The 23,969-nt window shown below is 37.9% G+C and overlaps 1 protein-coding gene and 1 long non-coding RNA gene across 10 annotated transcripts in view; one reads left to right on the top strand and one right to left on the bottom strand.

Annotated features, from left to right (window-relative positions):
- The window catches only part of Cip4 (formin-binding protein 1-like Cip4), a 625,492-nt gene that overhangs the window by 33,584 nt on the left and 567,939 nt on the right, over positions 1 to 23,969 (bottom strand). For 4 of the 9 annotated variants that reach the window (XM_070087374.1, XM_070087375.1, XM_070087378.1 and 1 more), the window contains 2 exons: positions 23,145 to 23,242; positions 11,730 to 12,227 (listed from right to left, as the gene is read on the bottom strand). In XM_070087374.1, the coding sequence (XP_069943475.1) occupies positions 11,730 to 12,227; positions 23,145 to 23,242 (596 nt within the window). Of the gene's footprint in view, positions 1 to 11,729; positions 12,228 to 23,144; positions 23,267 to 23,969 lie in introns of all 9 variants that reach the window. The other 5 variants (XM_070087380.1, XM_070087381.1, XM_070087376.1 and 2 more) reach the window with 3 other exon arrangements.
- LOC128689021 (uncharacterized) overlaps positions 1 to 23,969 on the top strand; it is a 238,706-nt gene that overhangs the window by 98,596 nt on the left and 116,141 nt on the right. The window lies entirely within an intron of this gene.

Below are 23,969 nucleotides of genomic sequence, written 5' to 3'. Positions count from 1 at the left end.
ATTAGTAAATGGGAGGTTTCTTGTACTCAGCTGATAGATAAAATGGAGTTCAAAAGAAATAGCTATGAGTTTGGTCAACTGGAACAATGGAATTGGCTGAAAATAGGGCTCAAAGCCGGCAAAATCGCCGATACGCATATGTCGCCGAGACTGTTAACTTCGCGGGAGCATAATTCCATGAGTTTTCGACCAAATTTCGAATTTTTGGTGTCATTACCATCAGGAAAAGATTCTCTATCATTTCATAAGAATTTTTTTTTTTTTTTTTCAAAAAATTGAGCGACATAGAATGACAGTTTCAGAGAGGGGCCTGAAACAGTCAAAGGGTTAACATCTGGAATGTTAGAATCTCCGAGGAGGATAATACCTGGTTTAGAATTTTCAAGGCTTTCAAGGTAGTTATCTACCTTCCTTATCTGTTTTGTAAATCCTTTTGCTTTTACTGACCACGACTTATATACTAAGATAATTACCATATCTTATCCTCCACTTTAATTCCAAATATTTCTACTGCGTAAGCAACTAAAATGCAAGCAAGGAGCTAGTAACCCCTTCTCCTGTATATATTACCAAATTTAAAAAAAGAAACATTTGTTTTTCTTTTTGGGACACCGTGCCTCGGTGGGATACAGTCGGTTTGTTGAAAGAAGATTGCTACTGCATCTTGGAATATATAAACATTATCTGAGTCACTGTATATGTATCACTTTTAACATTATCTACCACTTACATGTGGATACAGCAAGGTTCATAAACAGTTCTTTCAGATTAAGATTCTTCAATAAGACATAAAAAAACATCTGGACACATACTATTTTCTTTAATACTGTGCAGTGCCAAACTGATGCACTTATTCTGAAAATTTTCTACTTTTGTTTACATTTCTAGACAACAAAGGGATATGCTTCTAGCAATTCCGCACTCAGCTGAAATAAAAATCATAAATATATTTTTGATGCGTTGTTCCTTCTCAGAAATTTCCATCCTTAGGGAGCGAACCTCCACAGAATTTCTATGCAGCATTATATCCTCGCACTAAAAACAAGAACACATAGTAAGAATTACGATTATCTTGGTAAGCATTCCTTTAGAAGTGAAAAGGCGATGTAAATAGTACAGATTTTATAGAAAGCAATATTTACTAAAGGAATAATAGCACAGACCACCAATTGCCCTACAGCAAGAGTTGACAAAGTGAAACTCAAATGTAGGAAAGTTTTACAGTAGACTCACTCTCATATCATACTTCTAAATATTGCATTTTTACCATAACACTACTGAGATTATATTTCACAGATTACCCCTTCGCAAATTTGATTGAGTGTTCATTCCATAAAATTTAAAAAAAAAAAAAAAAAAAAAAAAAAAAAAAGGCTCCGAGATGAAAATATTTGTTTAGGGATTTCTATGGCAAAGGAAAGTGCTCCTCCTCTGTTAGTGTGAATGGTCCACGGACCGAAGCAAGCTTCTGTCTTTTATGTGCGGGTTATTTGTGTGTCGTTCCAGTCACGGTATTGTGCCTTTTTGTTATTTATAAATCTGGTACAATACAATGCAAGTTTATTAGCTATACACACCACCAGCAATAGCAACAAACTCGCACACCATTTTATTACAGTAATACGGCATTTTTCCTAGTTATTACTTTCTCAAATGCTTGTCTAGTATATATTTGGTATAGATGTGGTGAGTTCCTATATGTTTGGTACAATTTGTTAAAGATATATTACTTATTGTTATCTGAGCTCCTTTATGCCTGACTAGTACAAGTGAGGGACATGTTTCCTCATACCTGTTGCCCCTGTTCACCTAGCCATAAGTAGGTACCTGGGTGTTAGCCTACAGTTGTGGGTTGCATTCTGGGGAAGAGGATTAACCCTTAAACTGTCCAAACATAGATCTACATTCACATGCATAGTGCTCCAAAAGTAGATCTACATTTTCTTACATATTTTCAAATATAAAAAAAAAGTGGATCAAAGTTTTTTAAACGCTTTCAAATGTAAAAAAAAAAGATCTACGTTTTTTGCATACTTTCAAATGTTGAAAAAACGTAGATCTATGTTTGGTCAGTTTAAGGGTTAAAGGACCCTATGGAAATAAACCTGACAGTCTAATGGCAACTTTGTTGGGTTATCCTAAATTAACCCTTTGACTGTTTCGGTTGTATATATACGTCTTACAAGCCACCGTGTTCGACGTATATATACTCACAAATTCTAGCAGCTTCAAATCAAGCAGGAAAAAGCTGGTAGGCCCACATGTGAGAGAATGGATCATTGTGGTGAGTGTGCACCATATAAAAAAAATCCTGGAGCACACAGTGCATAATGAGAAAAAAAAAAAATTCCAATCATTTTTTTTAATTAAAATGCTGACTTTGTGGTCTATTTTCGTAGTATTTATGGTTGTATTCTCGTTTTCTTGGTCTCGTTTGATAGAATGGAAAACATATTATAGAAATAGAGGTGATTTTGATTGGTTTTACAATGAAAAGAACCTGGAAATCGAGCTTGAAGTAGGGGAAATGTTTGATTTTTGCCTATGTTCAAAAGTAAACAACTGATGTCATTTTCCAATAAATGTCCATCTAGCCATTCTAATATACAATCATGAATGGGTTGACATTATTTGTACAATTATTGCAGTAGTCTGCATAACAGTTAATCTTCTATTTTTTATTTGAATAAAAATTCAAAATAGAAAGCAAGAGTAATATCAGAGGGGCCTGGAGACGTAACTGATGAACAAAGAAAATGCTATTTTAGAGCCAGGAATGTCTGCATTGTTCATTCTGGACCTTATTTTGAAATTGTCATATTTTTTAATTTTCGTGAAATTGACCAAATTGCAAATTTCTCACCACGTTATTAGGTAGTTGAAATCAGTAAATGGGCAGTTTCTTGTACTCAATAGAAAAGATGGAGTTCTAAAGAAATAGCTATGAGTTTGGTCGACTGGAACAATGGAATTAGCCGAAAATAGGGCACAAAGTGGGCAAAATCGCCGATTTGTAAATATCGCCGAGGTTGCTAACTTCACGAGAGCGTATTTCCGTCAGTTTTCCATCAAATTTAGTTGTTTTGGTGTCATTACCATCGGGAAAAGATTCTCTATCATTTCATAAGAAAAAATATATTTTTTTTTAAATTTTGCGACACCAGGAGACACCTCAGGATTGGGGGTTGTGACAGTCAAGGGGTTAATAGCCCTCTGAGTTAATGATCTGAATAAAATTTTCCATATGAGGAACATTACAGTAGGCTTACTGGCCCATGCAAGGCATGTTGTTCTCAAATGCAACCTATCTCACTCATATACTTGTCAAACTTATTTTTAAATTTACCCAAGCTGTTAGTATCATTATATCAAAGGTATAATACCGATATATTCCATTTGTGACTTAGCCGTGATCTAAGGAGTTAGCTTTAAAAAGTGGCTTAATAAATATGTAAACGAGATAGGTTGTATGAGCCAACAGGCAATGACAACTACAATGCTATGTATGTAATTTCAAAACGGCATGTGTGAGAGTGTTAGATAGGAATGAATGGAGACAAATAGTTTATGGGACCTGATGAGCTGTGGGAGTGGCAGGATAATATTTTGTGAAGGGATTCAGGGAAAATGATTAGTCAGACTTAAGTCCTGGAGGTGGGAAGTAAAATGCCTGCACTTTAAAGGAGGGGTTTGGGATATTGGCTGTTTGGAGTGACATCTGAACTGTCATATCTGGACGCCTCTGTAAAGACTGATTTTGTGTGAATGATGGCGAAAGTTATTATTATTTTTTTTTTTTTTTGGGGGGGGGGGAGCATCACCCTGCCTTGGTGGGAAATGCTGACGTGTTGAAAAAAAGAAAAAAAAAAGCTATTTTTACTATCATACATTATGAAAAAAGCCAATTTCAGGAATGTAACCCATGGGATATGCGAGAGTCTACTGTAAGAGGTTAATATATAGTATATAATTTAAAATTTATTTTCTGCCTTCTGAAAGAACATTACTGAAAAGTGAAGAGATTGATTTTGTATTTTTTATAAAAAGCTATAAGCTCCTTCCCTTTAAAACATACTAATTAAATTACATATGCAAATGAATTCATTTTATATTTAGTAATTTATACAGGAGGAAGAGTCACTAGACCCTTGCTCCTTGCATTTTAATTACCTCATACAACACGCACGCATGGCTTATGGAAGAAGGATTCTTCGACACTTACTCCCCAAAAATGTAAATGAGTGAAGTCTTAGTGATTTATAATGAGATAATGGTAATATCTCATTTAGTCCATATCTCAGAGCATTTTAATTAATGAATTTAATTCCACACTTAAACACATTTTAATATTTGAATAATAAGAGCAAACACAAAATTTACATAATTATCTCCTACTGTAACTATACACTAATTAATTTAGTTTATTTCATGAATGACATTATAATCTACTCTTAATAAAATTTCAAGAAACAAAACATGAAGTAAACTCATGGTATGGAAATCAATGGACAAAAAAATATTAATAAAGATGCTAAAACTTAAAAAGTAGGGAGGGGAGGGCTGTGTGATTTAGTTTGTTTACTCCCAACACCAAAATATGTCTAGAAAGCTTTTTTCTACAGTCCCACCACCAAACTAATTTCTATGTACAAGTAGGATGTACTAATTTTACTCCCAACACTAGCCTAATGATGATGATATAAAAATAAATATCATGTAGCTGTACGAGTGGCAAAATGAAAAACAGCCTACACACACAGTAAACTTTTCCTTTCCAATGATAGTTACCTCTATGATGAAGACATGTGAAACACTTCCATATTATTATTGACAAGATGTTTTGTTTGTACAATTATTATAGTGGAGGCAGTGGAATAAGTGGAGAGGTAATTTAAGGTGTTGAGTCCCTCAGTCTTGACAAAATAAGTAACTCAACACCATAAAATTACTGCTCCACTTCCACTGCCTCCAGTATAATAAATGCCTTTGAGTTATGATAGAAAAATCCAGCTGCAAAGGTGAAATGAAGAATAAAAAAAAGGCACAATATTCTGAGTGGAACAATGCAAAAATAACTCACAAACATTAGAAGGAAACCTGTAACGACGTTTCAGTCTGACTTGGACCATTAACTAGTCACACTAGTTAATGGTCCAAGGAGGACCTAAATGGCATCATAAGTTTCTTTCTGGTATGTGTGGGTTATCTGTGTAAAGATGGAACATCTTGTCAATAAAGATACCCAGGTGTTGGACGTGTCTTATTTATCACCTTGTCAGTATTGTATGCCATTAATGCAGTGATATTTACCTTATTCAAACCAGCTTCAATTTACTATGATCAATACATTTTCAGGATATTCTGTTAAGAATTAAAATGTTGTTTAGCATAACAGCAGGTTTCTGGCTCTCCCCTAAAGTATCATTTGGATGAAAAAGTTTTTCACTGAAATTATACAAGATTTTCAAAATTTTAAGCAACAATTACAAACATAATACAGCCTCTCCTCACTTTGCAACATACTCGTTCACAGACGACTCAGACTTGCAATGGGCTCTCTGACCAGTATACATACCTAAATAATGTATATTAGAGCTGATTTCCTCTATTCTGTTTATTACAATATACAGTACACTATTGTATAAACATTTAAAAAATACCAGAAATATTATAAATGGTGCAAAGGTGACATTAAACAATATCGAAGATGGTTGACACAAACCCACTACTATTATAGTATGCTCCTCACTTAGCGATAAATTCATTTACCAATGTGGTCTTAGGAATGGAACTCCAACGTTAAATGAGGAGAGGCTGTATACAGTACATACTACCAATTTTTACCTTATAAGTGCTAAGGACTAATTTTCTAGTTATCTTTATACCTTTAAATATTACTTCAGTGCCCAAAAAAGGGCATTCAAAATGTTTTGCAACGTGTATGCTAGAAATGAGTATACAGCACAGTTTAGGAGAGTGGTGATACTCCACACAGATAGATGCCTAGAGTGGTCAATTTCCATGAATTATGTAGACAGTAGGTCTACACACTTGTTCCACATACTGTCCACTAGAGACAGTTACTGGTATAGGCCTAGTTCCTAAAGTTCTCACCAGATATCAGGCACAGAAGCAGATCTACACGGTCCTACCATGAAGGTGATGACAGAAGGTCAGGTAGGCGCTCTGGACTGGTTTGGCAGCCCTCATTCCGTTTGCCTGTGTAACCCATTCTCCAAATAAATGGTACTAGTCTAATGCCGTTTGTCTTCGACCTCCAAGCAGCATACCAGACACTCCAGAAAACTACATTAAAACAGTACTCTCCCACAATTCTTCTCTGTAATCATCTCAAGAAGCAGATAAAAAAAATTAATACATCAGCTGTTTTCCCCGAAGGCAGAGAACAAATAATTAAGATACATTTAAGAAGAACATTTGTAGGTTGGTAGACAGCAACCACCCAGGGAGGTACTACCGTCCTGCCAAGTGAATGTAAAACAAAAGCCTGTAATTGTTTTACATGATGGTAGGATTGCTGGTGTTTTTTTGTCTGTTTCATAAATATGCAAGATTACAGGTATGTCTTGCTACTTTCTACTTACACTCAGATCACACTACACATACATGTACACGTTTATTTATACACACTCATCTGAGTTTTCTTTGATTTTATCTTAATAGTTCTTTTTTTTTTTTTTTTTTTTCAACAAGTCGGCCGTCTCCCACCGAGGCAGGGTGACCCAAAAAAGAAAGAAAATCCCCAAAAAGAAAATACTTTCATCATCATTCAACACTTTCACCACACTCGCACATTATCACTGTTTTTGCAGACGTGCTCAGAATACAACAGTCTAGAAGCATACACATATAAAGATACACAACATATCCCTCCAAACTGCCAATATCCCAAATAGTTCTTGTACAAGCATATATATACACACCCCTTTGAGTTTTCTTCTATTTTCTTTCTAGTTCTTGTTCTTGTTTATTTCCTCTTACCTCCATGGGGAAGTGGAACAGAATTCTTCCTCCATAAGCCATGCGTGTTGTAAGAGGCGACTAAAATGCCGGGAGCAAGGGGCTAGTAACCCCTTCTCCTGTATATATTACTAAATGTAAAAGGAGAAACTTTCGTTTTTCCTTTTGGGCCACCCCGCCTCGGTGGGATACGGCCGGTGTGTTGAAAGAAAGATGGGGTTGTAAAAGAAGTAAATGCTAGGGTGTTCGGGAGAGGGGTGGGATTAAATTATGGGCAATCAAATACAAAATGGGAATTGACACATTTACTTTTTGCTGATGATACTGTGCTTACGGGAGATTCTAAAGAAAAATTGCAAAGGTTAGTGGATGAGTCTGGGAGTGTGTGTAAAGGTAGAAAGTTGAAAGTGAACATAGAAAAGAGTAAGGTGATGAGAGTATCAAATGATTTAGATAAAGAAAAATTGGATATCAAATTGGGGAGGAGGAATATGGAAGAAGTGAATGTTTTCAGATACTTGGGAGATGACGTGTCGGCGGATGAATTTATGAAGGGTGAGGTTAATCATAGAATTGATGAAGGAAAAAAGGTGAGTGGTGCGTTGAGGTATATGTGGAGTCAAAAAACGTTATCTATGGAGGCAAAGAAAGGAATGTATGAAAGTATAGTAGTACCAACACTCTTATATGGGTGTGAAGCTTGGGTTGTGAATGCAGCAGCGAGGAGGCGGTTGGAGGCAGTGGAGATGTCCTGTCTAAGAGCAATGTGTGGTGTAAATATTATGCAGAAAATTCGGAGTGTGGAAATTAGGAGAAGGTGTGGAGTTAATAAAAGTATTAGTCAGAGGGCTGAAGAGGGGTTGTTGAAGTGGTTTGGTCATTTACAGAGAATGGATCAAAGTAGAATGACATGGAGAGTGTATGAATCTGTAGGGGAAGGAAGGCGGGGTAGGGGTCATCCTCGAAAAGGTTAGAAGGAAGGGGCTTGGACTTCCAGCAGACGTGCATGAGCGTGTTCGATAGGAGTGAATGGAGACGAATGGTATTTGGGACCTGACGATCTGTTGGAGTGTGAGCAGGGTAATATTTAGTGAAGGGATTCAGGGAAACCGGTTATTTTTATATAGCCGGACTTGAGTCCTGGAAATGGGAAATACAATGCCTGCACTCTAAAGGAGGGGTTTGGGATATTAGCAGTTTGGAGGGATATGTCGTGTATCTTTATATGTATATGCTTCTAAACTGTTGCGTTTCTGAGCACCTCTGCAAAAACAGTGATTATGTGTGAGTGAGGTGAAAGTGTTAAATGATGAAGGTATTTTCTTTTTGGGGATTTCCTTTCTTTTTGTGTCACTCTGCCTCAGTGGGAGACGGCCGACTTGTTAAAAAAAAAAAAAAATCCCTGTTTTCCTGCAATAACTAATCCTTCAACATTATTGCTACTCCTTCCTTAGATCTAACTCTATTAGAAACCCCTGACCTAATCCCATTTATTTCTCACCACTGAAACTCTCCTACCCCCTTCAGCTTTGTTTCACTTAGAGCCAGGACATCCAGCTTCTTTTCATTCATAACATCCACAATCATCTTTTTCTTATCATTCGCACTACATCCACTCACTTTCAGACGGTTTTCTTATTGTAATAAAGTTGGTAGAATTACAGACAATATGTAAAGTAAAAGGACACAAGTGCAACTAATGTGACATTTATTGTGGCAACGTTTCACTCTCCAGGAGCTTTATCAAGCCATTGATAAAGCTTGATAAAGCTCCTGGAGAGCGAAACGTTGCCACAATAAATGTCACATTAGTTGCACTTGTGTCCTTTTACTGGTTTTCTTATTATTTTTAGTAAACTGTATGGGACAAGGGGTTACTAGCCCACTGCTCTTGGCATTTTGGTTGACTTTTACAACACACATGACTTACCGAGGAAAGATTCTTATTTCACTTCCCCACGAATATGAAAGAAAAAATAATAAGAACAAGAACTATTAAGATAAAATCAAAGAAAACTCAGATGAATGTTTATGCATAAACGTGTACATGCATGTGTAGTGTGACCTAAGTGAAAAGCTTAATCACCTACCCTACAGTCTGGGATGGAATGTCTGTCATTTGTTCTAACACTTAAATTCACAGCTATGTTTCCAGAAATTTTAAGAAATTTTAAACAAAGACTTTCGTTTTTCTTTTTAGGTCACCCTGCCTTGTTGAGATATGGCCACTTCATTGGAAAAAATAAATTACTTTATTTCTAAATGAAATATATAAAATTTGCAAATTTTACAATGTACTAGTTGTACATTGGTATCAGTGATGACACCAATGTACAACTAGTACATTGGTATCATCACTATTCGTCACTGAGATATACCTGTTATCTTGTGTGTTTGAGACAGAAAAAAAAGACACCAGGCCTCCTACCATCATGTAAAACAAATGCAGGCTTCTGTCTCTCACTCATTTAGTAGGACAGTAGTACCTCCCTGGGCAGTTGCTGATGCACAAGAATATTGTCTTTACTTCTGAGATTCCAACATACTTCGTAACTATCTCACCAGGAATAGACCTAACAAACTACACAAATGAACACAGAAGTTTACCTGATCCTATGTGGAGACTGTGATAGTTTACACTAGTTAGACTTCTAGATGTTTGGACACCACAATCAGTGAACACAAACATGCATGTAGAAGAGATAACATGAACAATACACAGGTTTACACAGGAGCTTACATGGACACATCATGAAACGGAACAGTGCCAAAGTGATCATAAAGGAAAAGTTCTAGAAACAAAAAGTTTTTGGAATCCTCAATCACTGTTACATCCAACAAGTTCTGGCTCAGTTTTTAAAATGTCATGACACTGTAATCAAATGAAGTCACACATCCACTAGAATGTCTCCTTCCACACCAACATGACCACTGCAAATATTCATCACTTTATGCCAGAGTGACCACTGCTACTATTCATCACTGCATGTCAACATGACCACTGCTACTATTCATCACTGCATGTCAACATGACCACTGCTACTATTCATCACTTCATGCCAAAGTGACCACTGCTACTATTCATCACTGCATGTCAAACTTACAACCAGTACCACCTCCCTGATTACTCTATGTAAGTATTCTTTCACTTGTCTCTGTATTAAATTGGTAAGCCCCTGACAAAATAATTCTTAAATAAAAATACCCAGATGTTGTACATGTATTACTCACCATCTTATTGGTATTATAAACCTCTGATCTAGTTATTACCATATCAGATGTGTAAAAGCCAGTTTGGGATCAAAAAGCTTAATCACCTACCCTACAGTCTGAGATGGTATGTCTGTCATTTGTTCTAACACTTAAATTCACAGCTGTGTTTCCAAGCTGGTAATTCTTTGCAACTTGCTACTGACGAGTGCTTCAAACAAACTTCAATTTTCAGAGAAATGCAAATTTTATAAGAAAATAATTTATGAATATGTATTGAAATTAACCTAGGTAGTAGGTTGGTAAACAGCAACCGCCCAGGGAGGCACTACCGTCCTGCCAAGTGAGTGTACAACGAAAACCTGTAATTGTTTTACATGATGGTAGGATTGCTGGTGTCTTTTGTCTGTCTCATAAATATGCAAGATTTCAGGTATGTCTTGCTATTTCTACTTGCACTTAGGTCACACTACACATACATGTACAAGCATATATATACACACCCCTCTAGGTATTCTTCTATTTTCTTTCTAGTTCTTGTTCTTGTTTATTTCCTCTTATCTCCATGGGGAAGTGGAACAGAATTCTTCCTCCGTAAGCCATGCATGTTGTAAGAGGCGACTAAAATGCCGGGAGCAAGGGGCTAGTAACCCCTTCTCCCGTATAAATTACTAAATTTAAGAGAAATTTTCGTTTTCCTTTTTGGGCCACCCTGCCTTGGTGGGATACGGCCGGTGTGTTGAACGAAAGAAGTATTGAAGTTAAGGAAAATTTCATTTAGAAATAAAGTAATTTATTTTTTCCAATGAAGTGGCCATATCCCACCAAGGCAGGGTGACCTAAAAAGAAAAACGAAAGTATTTCTTTTAAAATTTCTTAATTTATACCAGAGAAGGGGTTACTATCCCCTTGCCTTTGGCATTTTAGCCGCCTCATACAACACACATGGCTTGCGGAGAAAAAATTCTTCTCCACTTGCCCATGGAGAAAAATATGCATTTAATATGTATAGCAGATTATGAGTTGCAAAACATTTTGAATTTCCCTCAAAACTTTTTTTATATATAAAAACATTAACACTTGTCAACTCTCCAAACAGATGAAGATCTGACAAAGCTCTCATGCATCTATAAGGATAGTTAATAAGAAGAGAATCATTATTCACTCTAAGTGGTCATCCTTCATAAGCTAAGAATATACTCTAAGACCCAAATTACATTCCAGCTGAGATAACTGCACACAAGATATATAAATTAAGAAAAAAAGATTAATACGTGAAATATGCAGATATAAGTACCATAACCAAGCAGTTGAACATAACCTTAAACCAAAGTACTGGCAAACAAACACGAAGTCACACTTTTTAATGCATAATTAACAAAGACTGGTAATGTTTCATGAACAAACTGCAAAATCATATTACAATTACAACAAAAACACACAAGGTGATCACATTGAAAAATGACTTTTTCTCTTTGAAAACTAAAATCATTAATGAATGCGTGTTTGTCAGCTGTGAAAATGAGTGCAAAACTGACCCCTGAGAGGGCAGCGGGTCAGAAGGGGTTGCTTTGTTGCCCTCCCCTGTTGTGGTGGTTGTGGTGGTAGCCAGAGCGGAGATGGCTACACCTTGAAGGGAGGTGGTGGTGGTTGTGGTAGTTGTGGTAGTATTGGAGGAAGGAGGGTTGGTGCAGACGGAGGAGTCGGAAGCTGACCGGGAAAGGGATTCGTCGCTGAGGGAGGTGCGATGGGATGTGACAGAGGAACGAGGAGAGGCTCCTCCATTGTGATGTGGTGACAGGACACTACTGTGATGCCGCGCCAGTGAGGCATTGGGAGTAGATGGTCCACCCGATGCTATCCCACCACCAGGAATATCAATATCTGCATCTTCTAACATGGCCTGATAACGTTGGAGATCTGCACGTAGCTTCTCAATCCTTTGGCAGGAATCATTGAGCTGACCCATTATACTCATTGGGTCACCAAGAGAGGGGTTTCCCTCGTATACTTCTTTCATCTTTAAGAGACCATCCCTGAAAAAGCAACAGAAATTAAAATAATGATAAGCTTTTAGATGTATCAAGTTACATTAAGAACAAGTGCTATTTAAAAACGTTAATAAGACCTCTTATCTTTATCAGATAAAGCTGAAGCACCTACTTCTACAGTTTGTGAGATGCAAGTAACTGGGAAGATGAGAGAACATGAATATACTAACAAAATTTTTAAAGAAAAAAGAAAAATTATCCTGATCACTTTATACTGTACTACAAAATTTCATGAGTGCATTTTTGCCAGACTCATTTTCTTATGGGACTCAAAATATTCACCCACTGACAAAAGTAAACATGACATATTATCATATCCGAAATTCAATTCTTTTCATTAACCCTTTGACTGTTTTGGTCGTATATATACGTCTTACGAGGCACCGTTTTTGACATGTATACTCATAAATTCTAGCGGCTTCAAATCAAGCAGGAGAAAGCTGGTAGGCCCACATGTGAGAGAATGGGTCTGTGTGGTCAGTGGGCACCATATAAAAAAAATCCTGTAGCATGCAGTGCATAATGAGGAAAAAAAAAACTGACCATTTTTTTTAATTAAAATGCTGACTTTGTGGTTTATTTTCGTATAGTATTTATGGTTGTATTTTCGTTTTCTTGGTCTCATTTGATAGAATGGAAAATATATTATAGAAATAGAGGTGATTTTGATTGGTTTTACTATGAAAATAACCTTGAAATGGAGCTCAATGTAGGGGAAATGTTTGATTTTTGCTAATGTTCAAAAGTAAACAAATGATGTCATTTTCCAATAAATGTCCAACTAGCCATTCTAATATGCAGTCATGAATGGATTGACACTATTTATACAATTATTACAATATTGCAGTAGTCTGCATAACAGTAAATCTTCTATTTTTTGTTTGAATAAAAATTCAAAATAGACAGCAAGAGTAATATCAGAGGGGCCTGGAGACGTGACTGATAAGCAAATAAAATGTTATTTTAGAGCCAGGAATATCTGTATTGTTCATTCTAGACCCTATTTTGAAATTGTCATATATTTTTAATTTTCGTGAAATTGGCCAAATTGCAAATTTCTGACCACATTATTGGGTAGTTGAAATCGGTAAATGGGCAGTTTTTTGTACTCAATCGTTAGAAAAAATGGAGTTCTAAAGAAATAGCTATGACTTTGGTCGACTGGAACAATGGAATTAGCCGAAAATAGGGCTCAAAGTAGGCGAAATCGCCGATTCATAAATATCGCCGAGGTCGCTAACTTTATGAGAGCGTAATTCCGTCAGTTTTCCATCAAATTTCGTTCTTTTGGTGTCATTACAATTGGGAAAAGATTCTCTATCATTTCATAAGAAAAAATATTTTTTTTTTGGAGGGGGAAATTTTGCAACACCAGGAAACACCTCAGGATTTGGGGTTGCGACAGTCAAGGGGTTAAAAATTGTTACCAGTCTAGTTGTCACTTGTACTAAACTACGTAACTTATAAATCCTGCTAAACCATCAGAACAATGTGCCTACACAAATACCCAAATGACTCATTCAGCAATAACTTGAAACTGTCATACACAAATTTTTTCACATTACAATTAATACTTATCTAGAATCTAGAAAATTTATCATATGTCACCTATCTATTAACATAAATTCTTTGATATTAACACAGCTCAAACAATTTAATCAATACTGTATATGCCTCATTAGCATGTGATTTTTTTCATTTACTTTACCTGGAGTATACATTGAGGGTGTTCTGGGAGTCAATGCCCCTGCAGCCTGGTCTATGACTAGGCTGTTACTGCCAGCTGTATGCCAACTGACATATGAACCACAACCCAGCTGGGCAGGTACTGACTTTTAGTGCTTGTCCAGCTCCCTCTCGAAGACAGCCTGGGGTCTTTTGATACTCTGCCTTATGTATGCTGGGAGGCAGTTGAACAGTCTTGGACTCCTGACACTTACTGTGTTGTCTTTTAGTGTATTCATGGCACCCGTTTTTCACTGGGGGTACGTTGCACCGCCTGCCAAGACTTTTGCTTTAGCAGGGGAGTGATTTCCATGTGCAGATTTGACACCAGTCCTTCTAGGATTTTCCATATGTACAATATAAAGTTTCTTTCTTGCCTGCATTCCAAAGAGTACAGGTCAAGGGGCTTGAACCATTTACAAATAATTGAGATGCCTTACTGTACACTTAGTATATGTGCAATGAAAGTTCTCTGTACAGCCTCTCCTCACTTAACAACAGAGTCAGTAAATGAATTCATCACCAAGTGAGGAGCATACTAAAGTGGTAGTGGGTTTGAGTTGACTATCTTGGATATTGTTTTAATGTCACCTCTGCACCATTGATAACACTTCTGGTATATTTTTAAATGTTTAAACAGTAGTGTACTGTATACTGTAATAAATAGAATATAAGAAATCAGCTCTAATATACACTACTAAGGTATGCATACTGGTCAGAGAGCCCATCATAAGTCTGAGGTGATGGTAAACGAGTGCATCTTTAACCCTTTCAGGGTCGAGACCCCTGATCCTTAACTCTTAAATTGTCCAAACGTAGATCTGCGTTTGTACCACTAGCGCTCCAAATGTAGATTTACATTATATTTTTCCTGCTTCCAAATTTGGCATGATTGGCCTGAGATGCCTGGTCAGTATAGAATGGGTCTTAATACTCGGTGTACGCAGTAATAAAAAATCTGGGACCACTTAGTACCTTGTGGGAGCACCAGTTCAACTGAGTGCAAGCTAGAGCAAATAGCATGGCAAACACCAGGGATTCACTGATGATATGTCATATTAACACTCACCTTTTAAGAGGAAAGTGATGGATGTGCCCATAAGTGGTCGAGGAAATATCAAAAACCTCGATAATAACCCATGTGTAACATTTGTGCAACATCATTTTCTTTTTGATACCACTGGTAGTGTCATCCTGCCCGAATGTCCAATAACCTATGCCCTAAGTAAAGAGAAACGATTCTGGAACGTGTAATATGTATTCGGCAGGCTGGCCAACTGGGTGGCTGGCTGGCTGGCCGGCAGGCCGGCCGGCTGGCTGGCTGGCTGGCTGGCTGGCTGGCTGACTTTACTGTCTCTCTGTCTGTATCTGTCTCTGTCTCTATCTCTGTCTCTGTCTCTCTCTCACATGAACACATAAGGACAATTGTTATACTGAGTGTAAATTACCTAGGATAACCCAAAAATTCCAGGCAAAGTGCTATACAGTGCTTGTAGATATAAGGCATAATAAGCATGACTGGCAAGTAATACACATTTTCACAAATCAGACATGGCGACTGCATCGTGTGTAATACCTGTTGGTTTACGAGTTGCTCCCTGAGACTGAGACAAGCAGACAGAAAGACACACACACACACAGGCAGACAGAAAGGCACACACACACACACAGGCAAACAGAAAGACAGACACACACAGGCAGACAGAAAGACCAAGACACAGGCAGATAGAAAGACAGGCACACACAGGCAGACAGAAAGACAGATAAGCAGAGCTAGGCAGACAGACAGACAATATGTTTGTGTGTAACAGTGAAAACAAATAAAGCCAGGGTTCCCTGCAGCAGTGCACAATCATCAAGTGCCACTCACTCCATTCCTGCATTGTCAGCAGTTTAGTGACACTCGTCATAACACCATGTTTCAAGGAGTTTCATATATACTCCAGCATGTCTAAAACATTGCTGAGACCTATAAATACTTTGTATATATTTCTAGACAATAGTAAATGACCAAGGCAGGTGAAAATTTTCACCTGTTGGTGTGATTGTGGCTATCTGAGTAATATTTCAGTACCTAATATTAGTGTCAGAACAAAGATTGAATGTGAAATCATAAAAACTATTATAAACTGTAATTATCAGAACATAAAAATTATATAAATTCAAATAAAAACGAGAAAAAAGGTATATCAGCAACAATTCTGCAAGCAGCAAGACTCGATGTTGCAGTCAGGTGAGCATCCAGCACCAACTTCGCAGTCTTGTATATCTGTAAGTACTGGTCCTAATTTTTTTTTTTGGCCTTACTACACAGAAAATGGCCCTCTTTAGTTAAAAAAAAATAAAAATATTCAGAGCACTGGGCGAGTGAACGTAGATCTACGTTTGGACAGTTTAACGGTAAACCCACTTTCTGGGTCGAAAAATATTTGAAAAAAAAAAGAAAATTATGTTTTTCTTACCAAAATCTTAAGAATATTTTTCTAAGTGTTATAGAACAAAATTTTTTTTTTTTGCGATCAATACTTACCGAGATATAGAGGTATGAAGTTGACAAAGTGAACCGCTTACGGCAACATCGGTGACTGCCGGTCACTCGGTAATATTGTAAGTACTTTTATTCTACTTTTTTGTTTTATTTCTTAATATTTTATTTTTTCAAGTAACTTTTATGGCCTTTGAGACCAATATAAGGTATATTGTATATATATTCACTGCACAAACATTGTTGTTATTATATTGACAGAGCCTGTTAACACAAACCAACAATAAAAAAAGTTGTTTATTACTATTGTTCTATAATATATTTACACATATATAGTCACTGGACACATTCCTAGGACTGCTACAGCTAGTGGAAGCTTGTTGTTGTGAATATGCTGAGTCAGCAGCGTGGCTGGTGTCACAATGACGCATTACACAACCAACACACCATTTTCCACAACACACCATCTTCCCCAACGCCACCATCTTCCCCACCACCCACATGCAAACAAGTCATTTTGACTTTTTTGGGTTATCCTAGGTAATCTACACATATGCTGTTATGTTGTTTACACAAACCCACGCTGTATTCCCAACCACAGACGCTCCCTTTCTCAGTAGTAGTAACCAGTTACCAGTAACCAGTGTACCAGTAGATGACTCACTACCAACCGTCTCTGCCAGAGTCACTGTCTGTATTCATACTGCCGCTGACCTCAGCAGTATTTCAAAGACCCCCACATATGGGTACTGTGGGTGGTCAGTTATACGAGAGTGAGCAAGGAGGCAGGCCACGGCTGTTTGGCTCTTCCATACTTACCGTTATAATTATACGTACTTCCAGCCTACGTGAGTATTACTTTACCCTATCCACGTGTTCGAACCCCCACATGATAAATGGTAGTCGGCGGACTTGTTATAACTGTGGTCTCCGTGGCCATATTGCAATTAATTGTCCTGATAGTTACCCTAAGAGACGTCGTACTGATGATGAGTACCAGTCAGATCTTCCCTACTGTACTGTACTTATCATAGAATACATGGACATGACACATCTGAGTGCAATGCTCTTTACAACCTTCAGTACTCTAGGTCTTTCCGTGGCCGTTCCAACCGCAGAACCCGTAGAGGAAACAGACGTCGTGGTTCTCAAACTAACCAGAACCAGGCTCATTCTTCCAATTCGGGGGAATTCGAGCGCCCCAGTCAAACCGTCCAGTGGTGACAGCAGGTGATAATGAGTACACCATCCCCGTTCACAATTCCTTTGAAGCCTTAAGCAGTCTCGAGAATGACAATCCTGCTGATGATGTTGCTTTACATGTCTCTGACGTAGATGATTTTGGGGATGAAGTAGAACAAGTCTTTTCTGATGACAATCCACCTTTTTGTTTGCACATAACTTCCAATGCAACCATAGGCCCTATAGTGCAAGCATCTGTTCATAATGCGCCCGTTCATTTGTTCATGGACTCTGGTGCGCAAGTCAATATTATTAGGTCTAGTTTGTTTAAGGATAAGCAGTTAAGACATGTCCTTCTCGTAGAACCGACTCATGTGTCCTCCCTTAGTGGAGTAGCTGGTTCTCACCTGCGTGTCCGAGGTCGGACTTCCCTCACCTTTTCTATCCAAGGTAGAGACTTCACTGCTTCCTTCCTTGTTGTCGACTAGATTACTTTCCCTGGTGACCTTCTACTGGGCTTTGCTTCCATGCGAGACTTACGCATTGTGCTCGACCCTTATCGATGGCATGCCCAAATTGATGACTTGATCGTACCATTTTGGGGTTACCAGCTTGGATCCGAGATCTGCCATACTGCCGCAGAGTATGACACTCGAATTAAGTCCTTACAGGCCAGTGCATTTTCCAGTAGCGTACCCAAGCGGTCAGGCACTGATGATCCTGTCACATCTGTCTGTGTTCCTGCAACTTCAGACTTGCAAGATAGTGTCCAGTTACCTCAAGTGTCCGAGGACGCTCTGACTACCTTGAGTGCTGAGCTTATCCCTGCAATGTCTGCTAGTTCAAGTAGTAGTTTCTCCACAGGGGACGCCTTGTCGGAAAACAATTACTTGCAACTAGTAATGCCATCTCTTGAGTTCAATCCCACCGCTGCCACCATTTATCACCTTCCCCACTACCCATGCAGCCTTCCCCACCACCCACACTGTCTTCCCCACCACAGATGTTCCCTTCCCCACTACCTACACTGCCTTCCCCACCACCCACATGGAAATAAGTCACTTTGGCTGACTTTTTTGGGTTATCCTAGGTAAATCTACACATATGCTGTTATGTTGTTTACACAAACCCACACTGTCTTCCCCACCACAGATCCTCCCTTCCCCACTACCCATGCAGCCTTCTCCACTACCCACATGCAAATAAGTCACTTTGACTTTTTTGGTGGAAGGTGGAAGGTTGATAATCGTCTGGGTTTTCAGCACTATTTCTGGTATCCTGGGCATTACTTTCTGTCACAAACTCCTCAAAACCATTAGATTCATCTTCACTGACACTTCAATCTGCATTAGAACTATCACTTGGGAAGGGAAGAGTGAAGTATTCCTTACCGCTTGGCTTGGTGACTAAGGCGCACTGAGTTGCCACTCCCACAATGCAATGCAGGTGCCCCGATTTTTTTTCATACTGCGCACACTGACTGTGGCATGCAAAGAGTACGTAACCTTTATTTGGCGCATGTACACACCCTCATTTACAGGCTATCTCCCCCAACCAGCGAACCAGGTTGCTAAGAGTTGATGGGGCCCCGTCGTTCAACTAGTGACCAGGTTCTAGCCAATAAGAAGATGGTTTTGGCAATCGCAGAGGTTATGTGGGTACCACTCTCCTGTCTGCCCTTGTCATTCCCATTCTATGGCTGGGTGAAGCACGGTCTGCTATCTTGTGGCTTCTATTTCTGCCTTGCTTACCGTGGAGTGCACTATACTTATCACTGTACATAGTGTACATATTGCTGTTCTAAATTGGTGAAGGATAATATAAGTCTAAACTTTTTCTGCTGTGTTTATTTTGCTCCCATTACACCCGGGATAACAGGCCAATTGGAATCCTGGGTTGTAATACTGACCATACAGACCCATTCTCTCACATGCAGGCCTACCAGCTTTCTCCTGCTAGATTTGAAGGCTCTAGAATTTTGGCGTAGTATTACGGGACCGACACTGGCTCTCAAGCCTTATATAATACTACAGGATCGACCCTGAAAGGGCTAAGTGAGGAGAGGCTCTATATACTCCAGGTCTGCAATTTCACCTACAGTACAGCAGTTCTCCAGCCAGGAGAGAAAAGGCAATTTGAAGAGAATCTTCAATGGCTTGGCATCCCTGGTTTTGAAGGTTCTCATTATCCATTCACAATTACACTCACTCACCCACTGACTATAAACACAGAAATACTAATCTTAATCTTAAAATAATGAATCCTAACTAGTCATAAGTTTGCCTATGATACTCCAATATAGACACTTTGTATTGTGCTAAAACAAAAGCATTCACATTGCTAACCTCACAAATTATAATGTAGTCACCTAGCCTTAATACCATAATCTGTAAGGATTTAATGTTAAGAATTAATCTAAGTCTGCCCGAAATGCCTAGCCATGCTAGGTGTCCTAGTGGCCCCCTCTGTAATTAGTATTTTATAACATGTAAACCACACAATATCCAAATCCTGTAAACCCCACATTGTAACCCTTATAGAGAATAAACTTGATTTGATTTGATTCTATCATTTTCCCAGCAGATGTAGTAGAGACATTGTTGTGATCCTTGAAAGTGAGATTCTCTGACATTATCACTCCCAGGTTCTTCACGTTAGTTTTTCGCTCTATTGTCTGACTGAAATTTGTTTTATACTCCAATCCAGTTTTTATTTCCTCGAGTTTTCCACAACAGAGTAATTGAAATTTGTCATCATTGAACTTCGTGTTGTTTCCTGAGACCCATTTAACCCGTTCAAGGTGGGTCCCATTGTACTATGGCTTTAAAGCATGGGTCAGTCCTGCAGTACACCATGAGCTCAGCTCAGCTCAAATAAGCTGAGAGCAGTAAATCTGGGCCTAGATATGAGAGAATGGGTCTATGTGGTAAGTGTGCACCATATAAAAAAAAAATCTGCAGCAAGCAATGCATAATAGGAAAAAACTGCAACGTTGTTTTTGGTTGAAAACTGCGATTTTGCAGTGTATTTTCATATGGTGTTTATGAGAGATACATTACAGAAACAAAGGATGATTTTAATTGGTTTGAGGAATGAAAGTAGCTTGAAATTCAGCTCAAAGTAGTGGAAATGTTCGATTACTGCCAATATTTCAGAGTACAGAAATTACGTCACTCGCCCAATATGCATCAGACTGGTAGATCTAATACGTGTCCACAAATGTGCTGACATTATTTATAAAATTATTACAATACTGCAGTAGCTTGCATAACAGAAAATCTTTTATTTCTTGTGTGAATAAAAATTCAAAATGGAAAGCAAGCATAATACAGGAGAGGCTTGGGGATATAACTAATGAATAGAGGAAATATTTTTTCAGTGTCAGGAATACCTACACTGTTTATTCTGGACCCTATTCTTAAACTGGCAATTTTAACTTTACTGGGTAGTTGAAATAGGTAAATGGGTAGTTTCTTGTACTCAGTCAATAGAATAGAAGGAATACTAGTGAAATATCTATGAGTCAGGTCAACTTGAACAATGAAATAGGTCTCAAAGTGGGCAAAATCACTAATGCGTAAATATCACCAAGACAACTAGCTTTGCGGGAGGGTAATTCCATAAGTTTTCCATCCAATTTCATACTCTTGGTTTCATTACCTTCAGATAAAGAGTCTCTATCATTTCATAAGAAAAATCCACTAGTCTAAGTAGGACTTTGTCCAACATATTGGACACTGCATCATGATGGGATTTTGATACAAAGAATTCTTCAACACTTGTCCAATCTGTTGGACAATAACCTATTTAGACTAATGGATGGTTCCACTATGACCCCGCCTCCTCCTGCTTTGCCTCACCTGACTACAGTATATAAGCCACTTCTATGACTCTGTGCTGTACTTTCTACAAGATTGATGGACTGAACACATCGACTCCAGGCTGAGGGACTGATTACCTCAAACTCCTCCTCTCCTTATACCTTCCTGCCTTGTATAGGACTGATGATGCCACTCTGTGGTGAAACGTTTCTTTAATAAAGATTCCCATATGTTGCATAAGTGTCTCAATTCTTCAACTTGTCGGTTTTCAAAACCATTCATCACATATATCATCTGTTCAAAAACTAAACCTATTTTCCCATAATTTTTTTTTTCAACAAACCGGCCATATCCCACCGAGGCAGGGTGGCCCAAATAGAAAAACAAAAGTTTCTCTTTTTAAATTTAGTAATTTATACAGGAGAAGGGGTTACTAGGCCCTTGCTCCCGGCATTTTAGTCGCCTCTTACAACACGCATGGCTTACAGAGGAAGAATTCTGTTCCACTTCCTCATGGAGATAAGAGGAAATAAACAAGAACAAGAACTAGAAAGAAAATAGAAGAAAACCCAGAGGGGTGTGTATATATATGCTTGTACATGTATGTGTAGTGTGACCTAAGTGTAAGTAAAAGAAGCAAGATGTACCTGAAATCTTGCATGTTTAAGAGACAGAAAAAAGACACCAGCAATCCTACCATCATGTAAAACAATTACAGGATTCCATTTTACACTCACTTGGCAGGACGGTAGTCCTCCCTGGGCGGTTGCTGTCTACCAACCTACTATCTACAAATACCTATACCATACCTATGTTATAATCAAATATACATTCTCAAGTCATAATATTCTCTATCTAATTTCATCTATTTTTTTAACTAAGAATATTTACCCATAAAAATAGTATTAAAAAATTCAATCAATGTATACAAGTCAATTCAACAAAATAGAGTTGCAGTACAGTATAGATGTGTTGGGGCAGGCAGTAGCTGCCTTATGTCCTTCTCTCTCTTATTCACTCTGATCCTCTTTCTTACATCGTATACAATACAAAACTCTGTACATATGCTCAACACGTCTTCAATGCAGTAGAAGTGTGTGTGTGGTGCAGGTGATAGGTGTATAGTGATGGGCAGCAGCTGGACTTGCTCACTCGCTCCCTCTCCTATTCATTCTCACCATCTCTCACACTGTATCCAACTCAAGACTCTTTATATATGCTCACTGTTCCCTCATTGTTAAGGTAAGGATTAATGTGCCTGGGTATATAGTGTGAGAAGGTAGTGGTAAGGATAACTGTGGGTGGGAGGGTGTGGTATGAGATCCCACTGTGCTACCCCCCTTTACTCCATGGACATGTCCAGTAGGGTGGCAGCAGCAGCAACTACTACTACTTTAGAACATTATAATTATTTTATCTATGATTCTTAACTAATCTCTACCCCAAAAAGTCTACACATCCATAAAATGAACATACACAAAGTATCATTGCATTTCAAAAAATTATCTGTGAAAAAATATTTATAATTCAGGCTCTGCTCATCGAGTTCCAGTATTGTAATCAGTCACACACTATAATTCTTTTAATAAATATTTTTAAGATGCTAGTAATCAAGGTTAAAGTTGAACTTCTAAAGTTTGAAGTCTATACAAAAAATAGTTACTAGAGAAAACATTAATTAAATATTACCTGGCTGCTGTTTCTTGATGGAGTTTTGTTGTAACATCATCAATTCGTTGTTGGATTCTTTTCTTTCGTTGATTAGGTGGTAAATCACTGAAGTCCTCCTTTTCGGAGAATGAAAAATTGTTCTGCCAAAAACAAGGAAAACTTAATTTTTTTGTGAAAAAATTATATATCATATACTGTATTTAATGTTCTAACATCACTAATTCACTTTTTATTAAAACATACTTACATTATTAACTTCACACTACACACTGAAGAAAATAATCACACAAAAACTCTTTATATTACCATACAAGAATTCGTTTTAAACACGCAAGTGATTTTTTCTTAAAATGGGCAGTGTTGGTTGAAACTGTTCAGAATACCTATCTCAAGCCAGGTGAATGAGGGTTAAAAAAGAAAAAAATGCTTCACATACCAGAGATAGAAACACTGAAATTTGCTTTAATAAAACTCAGTATTTGCCCATCTGACTCTGTAATATTGTTCTAAACTCCCAAATTTCAAGAAATGATTCAGTGCAATGTAAAGAATTATTGTAACTGCTTTGTGATTACTATAATTATTTGTACCTACTAAAGTAAATACAGTGGAACCTCAAATATCGAACTGCTCCCAACTCAACCAATTAAGTAAGTGTATTTTTGTAAGTGCTTTTATAAGTGTATTTTTGAGGATCTGAAATGACTAATCTAATTTACAATATTCCTGATGGGAATAAATTCGTTCGGTAACGGCACTCGAACAGCCGTCTGGAACGAAGAAAGTTCGATATTTGAGGTTCCACTGTATAATATTTATGAGACATTTTTTTGCCACTGTTCC

The sequence above is a fragment of the Cherax quadricarinatus genome, chromosome 21 (assembly GCF_038502225.1).
Source record: "Cherax quadricarinatus isolate ZL_2023a chromosome 21, ASM3850222v1, whole genome shotgun sequence".
NCBI lineage: Eukaryota > Metazoa > Arthropoda > Malacostraca > Decapoda > Parastacidae > Cherax > Cherax quadricarinatus.
Note: the sequence above shows the minus strand (reverse complement) of the source record. Positions and strands in the feature narration are given on the sequence as shown.